Here is a 15,678-nt window from a genome sequence, read left to right as displayed (position 1 = left end):
AGTTTCCCACCAGGATTAATTTGAAATTAACCCCTAAATTTAAGAACAAGGGATCGTGGTTTCAAATTAAGAATAACAAAGGAAAACAGGAAATGAAGACTTTTTTCAGTAAAAGGGTGATAAAAGATATGGAACAGACAACCAGGAAGGGTGTTGGAACAAGAAACTATCACAGGATTCAAATAAGCACTAGGTAAGTTCCTATCAGCAAATAGGATTCAGGGTTATTAGGCTAAAAATGCATATGGATGATTTTGTGGAAAGTTGGGATGGTTACGCTGGATGAACCAATGGTTCACTCCTGCCTGAAAGTGATACTATCATATGTTCTGTTGGTAAATGCATTTGTACATTGAAAGAATAATAGACCTGTTTAGGCATGCCAAAGTGTATTGTGGATAGCTGCATGAATGGCTTTATGTGTACTATCAATTGTACTGTGTACCCTGGGCTACTCATCATTCAGGTATAACTACATCTGTCTCTGCTGCTGCTAATGGAGACCTCTCATGAATTACATGTAATTGGTTGTGTGGTGATATAGGCTTTAGTTCCCTCCTTATGGGACCAGTACACGGAAAACAAGCTAACCCTTGAAATCTCTGCTGTGAGTATCTGGAAGAAGCTTGCAGCAAAAATGGTGAGCCAATGGTGACCTTCCACCTCCATTAGTAATGAGGGTTGGATGTTAGACTGTATCTGCAGGTATAGAGTGATGAGGAGGACAACTCCCACAAATTTAATGGCATGGATTCCACCTCACTCACCGTATCCCAAAATAGCACCTGATGTCCATCCTAACTCTTTAGATGCATTTGCACTTTTAACTGGAGATCTTGTTGGAGCAGATGGCACTGGTTATTGATGTCTCACTGCAAAACCTGAGACTCCTCAGACACAGCTCCTCCTATAAAAATATTTTTTTATATTGCTAGTTTATCCTTTTTGGCCACATGTATTTGTTTATTCTTCCTTTTCTTCTTTTTGGAAGGGAATCCAGTACCCTTCCCACCTCCGCACAGCACCAGGCACCAGACTTCCCAGCTTGTGTGACGATATGGGAACCTAAGATGCAGTCCTAGTGACGCAGGTGCCCGCTGTGGTTATTTAAATTACTTTCCTGCAATCCAGGTATACAGTATTCACTGTTTTATCCCTTACCACTAGATAACCACCTCAAAGAAATCCAATAAATTAAACCTCCCACCAACTACGGCAGGGTTGGCGCAGGAGGTCCCTGGTGGGCGCGACCAATTTCGGGCACAGCATTCTTAAAACAAGGAGTTTGGAGAGAAGTATTGAACAAGGTTCAAAGTTCTATTTGTGTTTTCTCCACTTTTTACAACCCTAAATGCAGTTGAAGAATGTAACAGCAGGAATAAGTTTGTCCCTGTTGATTCCTGACAAGGCTTTGCCCTGAGGTGATTGTTTTATTCTGCCTCTCCACCTTCTGCCAGTTCAGTACAAAAGGCTTTGCAGTGGAAAACGTGTAGCAAGCTGTGAATCCACAGAAGGTGGCATTTGAGGGTGCAAAATATGTGTGACGGGAACTGTGCATAAGAGTTTATACAGAATCACAATTGATTTCTGCAAACCTTGAGAAATATGTACAGGTTGTACTGAATTCCTGTCATACATGCTTGAAATCACATAAACAGGGAATCTACAAGTTTGTACAGAGTCACAACTAATTTCTGTAAACCCTGAGAAATTTGTACAGGCTTGCTCCAAATTTGTCTTATTACAAGCCTGAAATCATGTCAAAAAGAGTCTGGGTAGAGTGCAGCCTAAAATGCTGAACTGGGGCTGGGGCAGGAGAAGGACCAAGGAAGGGGTGTCGTAATACAGTACACAAAGCTGTTCAAGCACAGGTTTGCTAAGTCAATTAAAAATATTGTTGATTCTGCCATCTGGCACTCCCTGCGAGGAGTCGCTCTCGCAGGGAGAACATCTCAAGAAATCTTGGTTGTGCAGCCTATGTTCTTCCATCATCTGTGAACAGAAAAGGTCAATATTTACTATTACAATAACTTTTCGTCTTCAATGTAAACATTGTAGAATAGCATGGCCCTGTTTGAACACAGGCAACATTGGAAAGGTTAGTCAATAAATTGGAAGTCAATGCAGGAATTTGGTGATTTTTTTTTCAAATCCTTGTGCCCGTCAAGAAACACATAACTTAATATGAAAACAATTCACGGTAGTTTGAATATGGTCATGTCATTGAGGAGAATAAGGAAAGTCAAGTTGTTCGAGACAAAATTTAAATCCTCAACTGTGGCGGTGCAGGGTGGAGCTACTTGGACCTTGTGCTCCTGATAGGACCACTTCAAACAACGCTGGAGATCGCCTAGTAACTCCAAACAATCAGCCTTACTGTACTTTCCCCATTCCCTACAGGGGTAACAGGCTCATGGCTATTGGTTGCTGGGAACCAAGGAAGAAAATTGTTAACTGCACAACTCCAGCACATTTATTGAAACAGAGAACATCACTAGTATTTTTTTAACCAGCTCCCTGTTTGAATCCCGTAAACCTTCTTAAAAGTACACTGTATCTGTGGTGGGGTTGGAGTTGGGCCCACCACAAGGAAGAGCACCTGACTCCAGTTAATTTTCTGCAGAGTCGTTTGTATTTTTTAGGCGAGTTCTCCAGCCTCCCTTGGATGGAGGTGGAAATTGGCTGTAGCAAGCCTTAAAGACCTGTCATGCCTCTGTGTTAGCTGACGAAGGTGAAATTTTTTTTTAAATGCCATCGTCTGTGAAATTGATCACCTTGCGATCGATTGCATAGGCTTTTCAGCCCCTCAATTTTAACCTCCTCCTGCCAATGCCCATAACAACGCTGAATGCTAGGGACTCACAGACATCCCTTGTCCTCAAGGTTGCTAAAGTGCAAAGTATGAGCAATACATCGTATGACATATTTTCATCATTTGCTTGTAATTATGATATGACAGTCCATATTTGGGCAGCCCCACCTCACTCGTGGTGCAAAATGCTGGAAGTGGTCAGGGCAAGTGGGGAAACTGCTCACTTTCCACCACATTCTGCTTGAGGTACCATGGGGAGCTGCTGTAATTTGAGCAGAAAATCCTGGTCTAGTTTTTAAAACTTCAAGCCCCTCTAGTAACACCCAAAGGTTATATAATTGTATTTGATTACCGCAGTCTAGCTGGTATTTCCATGATTAAAATAAGGAAAAAGTACTCACAGTCTATGCCACTAGCTTTGCTATATATGAAATATATTGCGTTGGCAGAATACCGCTAGTTATGCAGAGTATTACATACAAAAAAAAGTTATCATAAATTAAAGCATAACTTGTGCCCAACACATTACATATTTTCACTTCCTGCCTATACTTCTCTTATTCCCTGAACTACACCATTGTGTAGTGAATTGTCTGAAACTTCCTTCTTTGCAGAAAAGTTATTTTTGTGTAAGAGTTGTTATTGTGATTGAGAAAAAAACGGAGGGACATCTATGCCCTGTTGCAAAGTAATAGTTTTAATTTGAACTTATGACTCTTTGGGAGCGATTTTCAGTGATTTGGCCCAGCTGGCTTCCTGGCACCAGAATGGGCATTGGTTAGGGGGTTGGCAGAGGAGCAAGCGTATTATCCTCCTGAGAGAGGACAGCATGTGCCTCTACCACAGCACCACTGCCACTCGCACGGGCCTCAGCACTTGCACTGATATGCAGGAGAGCAGACTATAGGAAGGCCATGATGATACTGAAGCCCCTATCCATGCTTTCACGCAAACTTTGGAACCTTGTGGGGATGGTGGAACCTAGGGCCTGAATGGCAGCAGTCTGAGCTTCCATCAAAGCTGTCAGAGCTGTCACCGTTGGCTCCATTACTGAGGGTCCCACTGTAGTGTTCATAGAACTGACCAGGTTGACTGCATTGCCTCAATTTCATGCGCTGCGACCCCACAAAGGTTGGAAGTGGACTCCTCCACGCTATCTGACATGGTGCGGTGCGTCCCTGGCAGGCCGTCCAATGTACCAAACAATTGCTGGTGCACACCAAAGAGTCTTCTTTTAAAGCCTGAGGCCTGGAAGTCCTCATTTGTGCCATCTATAGCAGAGCTAGGCCACTCTAGCAGCAGACATTTTTCATGCAGCAGCAGCTCAGTAATTCACCATTCACTAAAGGTGCCACCTCTTTAAGAGGTGCAGGCTGCCTTTAAATGGTGGGAGGCCCGCTGGATTTCTCGAGACTCCCCCTCATTGGACGAGCTGCCAATTGCATGTAGGTGTATGCTTACAACTCACCCTTACTATGGAAATGAGGCATGTACCTCAAAATGGCGCGTGCCTCATATCATCGGGTTCCGGTGGGAATAGCAGAAGCCCCACCCACTTTGTGGCCATTTCGGGTGTTAGTTGAAAATCCACCCTATTAAGTCCCCAACATTTAGTCAAAATTACGACAGAGCTCCATTATCCTGCGGGAGCAATTGCAAAGCATTCTACTCATTTCGTGCCCATTAGCAATGAGTATTTTCAAGGAGGCCTGCATTATATATTTTCCCTTTTCCTCTTAAGGGACCTACTCCTTCAAATAAGGCAACCCTTCATTGATGCACCTCCTTTAGCTTGTCCTCCAAAGACCAATAATCCTTGAAAAGTGTTGTTGTACCCCGGCCATTTTTCTCTCGTAAAATGGCACAGTTTTAAGGTCAGCAGCAATCCTTTAATATCTACCAAAACCTGATAATATGACCTCCCACCGCTGGGAGCACCACAAGAATCTTTAAATGAGATGACCTTGCATTAGTGGGCATGGTCACTTATGTTGTGTGCAGGACCACAGTGCCTGAGGAGCCGAGACCTCAGCAGCAGTGCACTAGAATTATGTTATTGACCCGTGTAGCCCATAATATGACTTTTTTTGCTGTTTACAAATAACTAATTTATTGACATTTATTTTTTTCAGATAATTCTGAAGAAGTCACCGTTATACCTCCAGGCAGATACGAGTATCCGTTCAGCTTTGTGATTCCACAGACGTGAGTTAGTAACAGAGCAATGTAACATAATAATGTATTTTAGATAGAGGAAGGCAATCGGTCCATCTAGCCTGACCATCCAATTATCCGCTTTCTTTTCTGGAAGATATGTCTATACGGGGAGATTTTCCTCCAAGGTTGCTTGTTGGATACCTGACAGGTGCAGTGCACCTGACATAAGGGGTCTCCAGTGCCTTTTGCTCTTCATTGCATCTTAGAAATATGTGTTCCTCAGGTGCTACAGTGATTTGTGAGAACCTGGTGACCGTATTACTCAATCACAGGGTGATGAGTGGGGCTTGAACCCATATCCATCTGATTCAGAGATGAGAGAATCAAAAAGAACAAAAGCAGCAATATTCTAGTTCTGCTTCCCAGATTAAGTTGTTCAGTTGAGATTTGGCAGAAATAAAGTTGCACCATTATAGCAATCCAGTTTAGAGCTTGTTTCACTATTTGTTGAGTAATCTATTGGATTTGGCAACTTGCCATAGTCAGATATTCCAGGAACTCAGCACATGATCTAGACCGACATTCCAGTACAGTGCTTAAAATAATATTTTAAAACTGCAAGAAAGTTGAACATAGAAAGGTTAAAGGTCTCCAACTTAGGAGGAGGTAACCCTTGGGCATGTGAACATCACCGGCCCAGGACCCACTGTTGGCAGCCTTCCATTGGCCCATTTTAACTCGAGATAGGGGAAAATAACCTGAATGGGTTAATGCCTGTCAATCATCAGGCATCATTTCTACTATAAAGATGAGCCCAAAACTCATGCTTGTAGAGAAATAGCGCGACTAAGGTGCGACAATAGCTAGATGGGGCCTCAGTTTTAAAATATTATTTTAAGCACTGTACTGGAATGTCGGTCTAGATCATGTGCTGAGTTCCTGGAATATCTGACTATGGCAAGTTGCCAAATCCAATAGATTACTCAACAAATAGTGAAACAAGCTCTAAACTGGATTGCTATAATGATGCAACTTTATTTCTGCCAAATTTCAACTGAACAACTTAATCTGGGAAGCAGAACTAGAATATTGCTGCTTTTGTTCTTTTTGATGGTCGAGGTCACAGAGGAGGTAGGTGTGTCGAAGCAACCTTGAAGTGTTGCAGCGTTGCATCCTATAGATTGCACATCGTGTAACCACAGAGCACCAGTGATGGATATGGCACAAGTTAGATGCCATCTTGGAATTGGTGTAAGATTCCCCTTCGGAGGCCACAGAAAAGGGCATAGCCTAGGTCTCATAGCAGTGAGCTTTTGGGAATTTCAACAATCTAGGAAAGTCTGACACGAACCAATTGGTAACAGTTGAGTACTTTATTTGGAATATGAAGAGAGTCAAGTACACACAGTGCATCAAACAGCGATTTATTCTGAACAACAAAGGCAAAGCTCACCCGGGTGGTATTCAGGGCAGAGTTGTATTCTGGCGCCAGCGCAGTTGTTCTGAACTGTCGCACCTTAGTAGCGCTAATTCCCTACAAGAAGCATGAGTTTTGGGCTCATCTTTATAGTAGAAATGATGCCTGATGATTGACAGGCATTAACCCATTCAGGTTATTTTCCCCTCTCTCGAGTTAAAATGGGCCAATGGAAGGCTGCCAACAGTGGGCCCTGGGCCGGTGATGTTCACATGCCCAAGGGTTACCTCCTCCTAAGTTGGAGACCTTTAACCTTTCTATGTTCAACTTTCTTGCAGACCCTGCAGTTTTCATACAACTGCTAAGCATGTTGCCATTGTTTGTTCTCAGACATGGGCCTCTGTGAGTTATTGTTTCGTTAAGACCGCTCATGGCAGCTTCTCGCACTCCCCATCTCTCTTGGGGAGGACAGCCTATCTCTTGTGTCAATTGTCTTAACATACTAATGATTCGGAAATATTGTGCTTACATACTGTGGTTATATATATTTTGAGTGCAGTATAAATGAAGTTAACTGTGATTAAGCATTAGTAAATGGAAAGTATAATCGTACACCCAGTAACAGGGTCTCATTTCCTTTCAGTTGGTGACCAAGTGGCAGGATTTGCAGGTCCGGAAGTGGCAGCGGTTGTGTTTCTGGTAGTGTTTGGGTAGTCAGAGCGGCGGGCATCCTTCCTCCAAGGTGCCCCCTATGATGTGAAACACAGAAGAGATTGTTTAGCTCTGCACACACTGTGGGTAATTGTAACTTTTATCGCCTGGTGAAAAAAGGGTGATAGCAAATCCATTCACTGGAAAAGAAAAACAGACTACCGATTCGCTATCACCTGTATTTCGTACAATGATAAAAGTTAAAATGACCCCCAGTGACTTTTGACCTTGATGAAATAGAGGATAAGTGTATATAGGCATTGCAGTTTTTGGAGAAAGCACAGAAAACTGACACTGCTTGTGATAAGCCTTACCATGACTTTATCAATCTTTCGCAGTCACATTGCCTCTCAATGTCACCCGTTCCGAGAGCCTCTCCTGTCTGTACAGTATTTTCAGAGTTTCCTGTTCGTGTAGACTCTGGGTTTTCAGTCTTTGTGTCCACCTCCAGTTGCCTTTTTTTGTTGTTGTTGGTTGTGTGCCACCGTTTCCTTTGCAGGAAGTGAACACAATGTTAAAGGAATTTGGGTGCCATGGACACTTTTTCCCCCGCATGAAAGCATGCGTCTCTGACGATGTGTTGCAGGTGCATTGTCCCCTTAAATGAACTGTCCTTGAAGAATGACAGAAGCCCCTGTGGCAGGCTATGTGAATTGACAGAGTAGTTGTGAGTTCTGATGGTGCTTGAGTGTTTGCAGAGGTTGATCTTTGCATGAGTAAGTTTCCCTGAGACCCAGGTGATGACAGAGAAAGAGCATGAGAGGTAAGGTGAGTAAAGCCTCTCTTGGAGATATAGGATGTGGATTGGCAGCAGTACCTTGCCTTATATTGGCCATTCAATATGGTCATTAAACTTTGACCAGCACTGTTCTTGGGGTGGCAGATGTTGCACCGACTGCTAGCAAACTCTCTCCGTATGGCCTGAATGACCCTCTTATGAGGCTTCCTAGCCCAGAGAGCTGTGGATGCTCCGTTGTTGAGTACATTCAAGACTGAGATCGATAGATTTTTGGACTGTAAGGGAATCAAGGGATATGGGGATCGGGCGGGAAAGCGAAATTGTTGTAGAAGATCAGCCATGATCTTATTGAATGGCGGAGCAGGCTCGAATGGCCGTATGGCCTACTCCTGCTCCTATTTCTTATGTTCCTGCCCTCAGTGCCTAACAGTCGATCCCTTCTTGCCCTGACCAGCCAGCAACACCAGCCATTGACATCCTGCCCCTCCCCTCACAGCTGACAGACACAGGAATTCATCAGTGAGCCAAACCTCACATTCAACCTTCAGTTGAAGCAAACCTTACGTAACCTTTCCACACTTCAACCAAACCACTGGTTCCCCATCTCATTTCAGTGCTCACAAACTCCAGAACCCCCACCCTTGTCCTGTCAAACCTCATTCCCATTGTTAGCAGGATGCTGCACTACCCACAAGTGCAGCTAAACCCCATTCCCCTTCCCCGGTACTGCTACATACTAGCAGTCAGAATTTCCATGGGATTCCTCCCAATTGTCTGCTGTAACTTTGGTGGAATATCGGCGTAAACAGCCATCTTCACCTCTCTTTGAGGTTCCCATGAAAATTCTAGCCCCAGATAATCTGTCTCCAGTTGGTGCATCTTCAGAGCATCTTGCTGTGTATTCTCAATTTTAAAATAGAAAGAGATAACAATTAAATAAAGCAGCAAACTCATGAATTGATTGAGACTCAAAATTGGTCCCATTATCTGTGTGCATGTATTCCATATAAACTGCGGTGGTCCCATGTACATTCAAAGTGGCTGCATCCCTTTACCCATAACCCCTTGTAAGTAACCCTATAAAGCGAATTCCCAACCCTTTATGGCGAGTTCCCAGTGCCAGGCCCGATTTATGAGTGGGGAGCTCACCACATTATGTATGTAAAATAGACACCGCAAAATCAAATGGGGACAGAGCACGAATGTCTGATCAGAGATCCAACCTAAAAATCTACCCCATGATATTGTGAAATTGTTTCAAGACTGATTCCGACGAAGGAATGTTTTAGTATTGCACACCATTCCATGAGGCAATTTTGGAGTTACACAATTTAAATTAGTTTCCTATTATGTGTCACTGATGCCTCATGATGCCTTTTTTCCCCTGACAGACCACCACTACCTGCCTCCTTTAAAGGCCCTCATGGCAACGTGAGTTATTGGATGACAGCCAAACTGCACAGGCCATGGAAACTGAGAACGAAAGTGAAAGAAATGTTTACAATTTATGACCAGATTGACATTAACACTCCATTGCTGCAGGTAAGTTCTGCAGAATTATGGTGGTGTGCTTGGTGAACCAGAGAGTCGATTTTCCAACAGTTTGCACCAGTGCTCCTGGATCATCACTCACAAAACGCAGCCTGACAACCTCTGGTCAGGCAGGGCATGGGGGAGGAAGCTCTCGCCAAAAAATTCATTTAAATATTATAGTTGTATTTAAAAACGTAAAAACGTGCAAATGAACAAACACACAACTTCAAACAATTCATATTGGTAATGGTTGTGTAAATAATAATTTCTGCCATTTAAAACATGCATTGCAGGCAGGAAAGTTCTGTGCTGACAGAAGTCAGGATTTAGAGAGAGACACAGATTCTTTTTGCTGTGGAAATTCAGCCTGTCATTGAAGACAATGGAGGGGGTGAATTTCTGCTGGGGTTCTCCTGCTGGCCTACCATTACTTTGATGGAAGAGCCGCGGAAACCCTGGCAGCTCAGCCTAAACTCCATTTGCACCAGTTTTCCTGGGTTTCCATGGCACTTCCGGTGAAGTTATGGCAGACAAACAGGAGAACCCCTGCGGAAATTCACCACTATGAGATTGATATTGCTTGGGTGTTAAATAGTCACCTGAGTGGAGCGTATAAGAGGAAAGTCAAAGGTATAATTCTATGCATTTTCAACATGAGTTTATTTTATCAGGCAAGCTGAAATATTTATTTCAAATTATTTAAGTTTTTACATTTTTATTTTATTTCTAGTGGTTCTCCCATCACGTTGCCAAATGGAAGTCAAAGAAACTGAGCCATATCTTGGAAATGTTGTAAATAAAAACAGTGATCATTTACTTTGAAGTTGGGCAGTTAATCCAGCACACGAGTAAATAAAAGGACTGGAGATTTAATTCAGAAAGATTGCATTAACATTTATTAATGAAATGAAAGAAACAAATACAACATAGTTCCACTAAAATGTACAATAAAATGTATGCAGTGAGCATTATTAAATTAATTATTACTCAGCAAGTGGGAGTGGGCCAGAATTTTTTTTTAACAAATTATTTCTCAAGTTGCTGGTACGACTGAGGCTAGATGGGAATATTTGTTTAAATCAATTTGTATCGTAGTCAGGAGTGGGACTTGAGGAGTGAGGCTGGGCCAGGGAACAGGGCAGTTTCTTTTACTCTTGGCAGTGGGACCATGCTGGGAGGAAGAGCTAGCCAGGCAATTACCGCTTAACCTCCCAATGCTTCTTCCCTCTTAATATCACTACTACAAATTGAGGCGTGCTATAGACACCTTCTTGGGTAATGTGGCTTCAGTCACTCCTATAAACAGCCTGAGTGTCTTTTTTGGGAGTTGACTCATACTGCCCTCTATCTGCTTGTATGATAGCAGGGCCTGAGGGTGAACCGTGGAGCCCCCTTGTGAACTGAACTGTACCTTTGTGTCTTTCATGTGTATTTCTTCAGTCTCTCCAAAGGCTCACCGAGCAAACACTTGGTGAGATGGGGCCAGATAAGTCATCAAGCTGCTTTATTTCACAGTAAGATGGACATACAGAACAGCTGTTATCAACAGACTCGCCCAATTCAATCCGTACACCTTATCTTCACATAATAATACGAAATAAAGAACGTACCACATAGGCCTCCGTCAGTGGGTGTCCTTACTTGACTTAACAAGAAGGTCTGTAACAATGGCCTAAATTTTAACCCAGAAGAACGGGTGGGTTGGGGGGTGATGGCGGTAAAATTGGAGCGGGACCGAATCCCGGCTCCAACCCGCCGAATAACACGTTTCACCCAGACTCATCTGGGTGTGCTTGCGCTTCAGAAACCAAGAAGTCCCGCAGGCACTTAAAGCCGGCGGGATGACATTTAACGGGGCAATTAAGATGGGCCAAGTGCAGGCAATTGGGACTAGCTTAGTGGTATAAACTGGGCGACATGGACATGTTGGGCCGAAGGGCCTGTTTCCATGTTGTAAACTTCTATTCTATAAGATAGTTGAAGTAGTTAACTGAATTAAATTTTTGTGGATTGAGGCAGACAAGCTATTTTAACTCTACCTGAACGTGTCTCCCGTGGCCTCTGAAACACATGGAAACAGAGGCAAGTTACAGCCGGTTGTCATTTGGACATCTAAACTAGTGATTAACACGTGAATAAAAAGTGAGTTTTTGCAGCAGGGCAATCAGTTCTCTCAGACAAACCTTTGGCTGGGAGTTCTTTGTGTTTAGACTGAGATTTCTTTGTTCACACTCAGAATTCTTGTGTTCACACATATTTACCTACATTTTGGACCCCCTCAAACTGACACCATCAGTATATCTGAGGTGAAGGCACATCAGCATCCACGGCAGACAAGGCGTGCATTTCTGGGAGTTGCAGCTCCACAAGAGAGGTGCACCATAAGGACCTGCAGAAGAGCAGAGAGGGGACCAACGGAGGGGCCGAGGTCGCAGATATCTGCACGCTCCATCATGCAGAGCTGTTCCCGGATGGGCCTGGGCCTGGTGGGCACACATTGCCCGTCGCAGTTAAAGTCACCACTGCCCTCAATTTCTTCGTCTCTAGATCCTTCCAGGGCACCACCGTTGACATCACCAGGATCTCTCAGTCGTCTGCACATAAGTGTATATGACAGGTCACGGATGGCTTGTTTGCCAGGGCATCCGACGACATCAACTTCCCCATTGACGACATCAGCCAGACTGAGAGGGCAGTGGGTTTCCACTCTCTGGCTGGCTTCCCACGGGTACAAGGCACAATTGATTGCACACACGCAGCAATGCAAGGACCTGCACATGAGCCAGAACTGTTCATCAACCAAAAGGGATGTCACTCCATCAATGCGCAGCTGGTTTGCGACCACCGGAAGAGGTTTCTGCAGGTGTGTGTCAAATTCCTTGGCAGTTGCCATGATTCCTTCATTCAGCGCAAATCCAATATCCCAGCCCTCTTCCACGCACAAAACAGAGTTAAGGGCTGACTCCTTGGAGACAAGGGATACCCCCTGCAGACATGGCTCAGGACACCTCTGAGAAACCCCACCAGCAAGGCACAGCAACGGTATGACAATCACATCACCACCAGGTCTGTCATTGAACAAGCCATCGGAATGCTCAAGATGCACTTCAGGTGCCTGGATCGATCTGGGGGAGCCCTGCAGTACTCACTGGCGAATCTGTTCTGCAGTCTTTTTATGATTTGAGATTTCCCTAACCATCACAGTTACCTCAATAGCTTAAATACTTGATCAGATCTTAATCACACTTAATAATTGCTTCACATCCCTCTTCCACCCTTTGAGATATTGATTGTGTTAGTGCTTATTACTTTTTATTCAATGATTTCCTTAAACTTCTATATAAACATTCATGATAGCTGGGGGATTTTTATGAATGGCGTTTCATTTCTAGCTTTTACACAATTTTAATCAGAATAAACTAAAATCTTTTGCTTCAGTCGTTTTTGAGTGTTAATACTTTTAACTTGTTCATTAAAGTAGTGGATACAAGAGTATGACTGTTGATCTGTGCACCAGATATGGGACCAGCTTTGCCCACTCTTTTGCAGAATTAATGTGTCTGTAATAAAATTCTTTGGACAAGTCATTAATACCTTGACTTAAATTGTATAGTTAGAGATTTTCAGGTATTTTGCTATTAACAAGGGAAGATTTCCTTGGTGCGATATTTGTAACAAAATCTTTAACCCGTTTATAAGGAAAAGGTCATCGATTCTGCTTCAACTGGCCCACAGAAGAAATCTTTGGCTTTTGTGCCATCTTGAGAGAGTGTCTATCTTGATGGAAGCAGTATTTACCGTGCTTTCTGTTGATTTTACAGTCCCCACAGAGAGATACGAAAGAGAAAACTCTTTGTTGCTGCTGCTGCGCCTCAGGCCCAATATCCCTAAATGCCAAAATTGAACGGAAGGGCTACATATCAGGTAAAAATCTGGAGCACTGCAAACTACGATGTTCTTGTCATACTGCGAGTATCACATCTGTAATAACATAATATTGGAAGTCTCGTATATGCATGCACTTCCTGTTTAGTCACCACTAATTACTTTCTCCTGTCCACTCTATTTCCGTCATGCTTTCCTGTCGTGTCCAAACCATCCAGACTTACATATACTTATCTTTGATTGAGTTTCCAAGCTTCTAATTTGCATCTCTGAGGTAATTGATACTCGCCACCCGCCTGAGGCTGACTGAATTCAGGCCTCTTGCCTCTCCCAACACACTCCAGAATTTTCTCCATAGGGTATGCTTTTTTAAATGTTTGTTTTAACCTTTTTTACAAGTCTTTGCAATGCTTGGAGGATCGACAATACAGTGTTGTAGCTCTATGTCTGTCCTGTGCTGTTGACAGCCAAGGATTAGTTCCCCGGGTGCAAAGGTCAAGAAAAAGGTGTGGAGATCCAGTTTGTCCCTTTCGCATTACCTCATGATTTCTGAAGCTTTCCTGAGGCGGGGGGGATGGTGGTAGTCAGAGCTTGGTCTGTGCCTCCAGAAGGCCATTTCATACCATCGTGCCTGTACCGGCTCTTTGAAAGAGCTATCCAATTAGTCCCACTCCCCTGCTCTTTCCTCATAGCCCTGCAATTTTTTCCCCTTCAAGTATTTATCCAGTTCCCTTTTGAAAGTTGCTATTGAATCTGCTTCCAACACCCTTTCAGGTAGTGTGTTCCAGATCATAAAATCATAGAATGGTTATAGCACAGAAGGAGGCCATTCAGCCTGTTGAGTCCATGCCAGCTCTCTGCAAGAGCAATCCCATCTAGTCCCACTCCCCCACCCTATCCCCGTAGCCCTGCAATTTTTTTTCCTTCAAGTACTTATCCAATTTCCTTTTGAAAGCCATAATTGAATCTGCTTCCATCACCCTATCAGGCAGTGCATTTCAAATCATAACCACTCACTGTGTAACAAAGCTTTTCCTCATGTTGCCTTTGGTTCTTTTGCCAATTACCTTAAATCTGTGTCCTCTAGTTCTCGACCCTTCCGCCAATGAAAACAGTTTCTCTCTATCTAGACCCCTCATGATTTTGAATACCTCTATCAAAACTCCTCTCAACCTTCTCTGCTCTAAGGAGAACAACCCCAGCTTCTCCAGTCTATCCACGTGACTGAAGTCCCTCATCCCTTGAACCATTCTAGTAAATCATTTCTGCACCTTTTCTAAGGCCTTCACATCCTTCCTAAAGTGCGGTACCCAGAATTGGACACAATACTCCAGTTTTGGCCGAACCAGTTTTTTATAAAGGTTCATCATAACTTCCTTGCTTTTGTGCTCTATGCCTCTATTTATAAAGCCCAGGATTCCGTATGCTTTTTGAACCACTTTCTCAACCTGCCCTGCCACCTTCAAAGATTTGTGCACATATACCCCCAGGTCTCATCATAACTCGTTATGTAAAAGTGTTTTTCTTTATGTTGCCTCTGGTTCTTTTGCCAATTACTTTAAATCTGTGTCCTCTGGTTACCGACCCTTCTGCAACTGGAAACGGTCTCTCCTTATTTAAATAGTTTTGATAGAGTAAAGAGTTGGGTGGGGTGCTCCCGGCCTCAGAGTCTCATTCTCTGAACGGAAGGCTTCCTCGGCATTCCAACACGGGGTGTCCAGAGAAGATGGCACTGTGGCCTTCCCACATACTCCCACTGACTGGAGGGTCCACAGGGACTTGGGGACGAGCTGAAGATTTAAAAGAAGGTCTCCTAGTTTTTAATTCCCCTCCCAGGAGCTAGAAGTCCAATCGGGATCTTTTGGCTGCCAATGGAGATCAGCAGATAGTACATCCCAATGTCCCACACCTAACATGTAGTTGTAAACCTGAGAGGACTGCAGCTTAGCCTTATTTTCCTGCCCCTTCCACTGGCACTAGTTTCTGCCAGGGGGCAGCCTGCAGTGCGGGTGTCGACAGGTTATGTAAATAGACCAGCATTGGAAATCCCGGTGAACCTGGGGTTAAACGGCAGCAGTTCTAGAATGTGGATAGGTGGGCCAGGAAAATCTTCTCTATCACAGCAAATCAGTGGATCTGACAATAGTACATTGTCTGTTATATTGTATTATTTCTCGATTGTTACAAAGTAGCATATGCTTCGACTCACCGTAAGTAAAGCCACGAGAGGTCCGCTGGTTTAATTTGAAAAATATTGCTCCCTGATGACTCGGTAAGACATGCATTCCATGAATTATACAGACCAGGAAGGCTTAGGCTCCACAGGGTTTGCACGTTTGATAACAGAGAATTTTGAGGCCAAAAATCTGCAGCCCTTCCAGCGCATATGCACTGTAAGACTGGCAGGAATGTGGCAGAAGGGCC

At 43.7% G+C, this 15,678-nt stretch overlaps 1 protein-coding gene and 1 long non-coding RNA gene across 3 annotated transcripts in view; one reads left to right on the top strand and one right to left on the bottom strand.

Moving 5' to 3' along the window:
* The window catches only part of LOC137320884 (uncharacterized), a 67,701-nt gene that overhangs the window by 6,243 nt on the left and 45,780 nt on the right, over positions 1–15,678 (bottom strand). For both annotated transcript variants that reach the window (XR_010962660.1, XR_010962659.1), the window contains exon 2: positions 7,412–7,588. This is a non-coding gene — a long non-coding RNA (uncharacterized lncRNA). The remainder of the gene's footprint in view (positions 1–7,411; positions 7,589–15,678) is intronic.
* The window catches only part of LOC137320883 (arrestin domain-containing protein 3-like), a 34,754-nt gene that overhangs the window by 5,760 nt on the left and 13,316 nt on the right, over positions 1–15,678 (top strand). The window contains exons 2-4 of the mRNA XM_067982833.1: positions 4,945–5,017; positions 9,228–9,378; positions 13,191–13,293. Of these exons, the coding sequence (XP_067838934.1) occupies positions 4,945–5,017; positions 9,228–9,378; positions 13,191–13,293 (327 nt within the window). The remainder of the gene's footprint in view (positions 1–4,944; positions 5,018–9,227; positions 9,379–13,190; positions 13,294–15,678) is intronic.

Source organism: Heptranchias perlo, chromosome 4 (genome assembly GCF_035084215.1).
Source record: "Heptranchias perlo isolate sHepPer1 chromosome 4, sHepPer1.hap1, whole genome shotgun sequence".
In the NCBI taxonomy this organism is placed as follows: domain Eukaryota; kingdom Metazoa; phylum Chordata; class Chondrichthyes; order Hexanchiformes; family Hexanchidae; genus Heptranchias; species Heptranchias perlo.
This window is presented reverse-complemented; position numbering and strand designations above follow the sequence as displayed.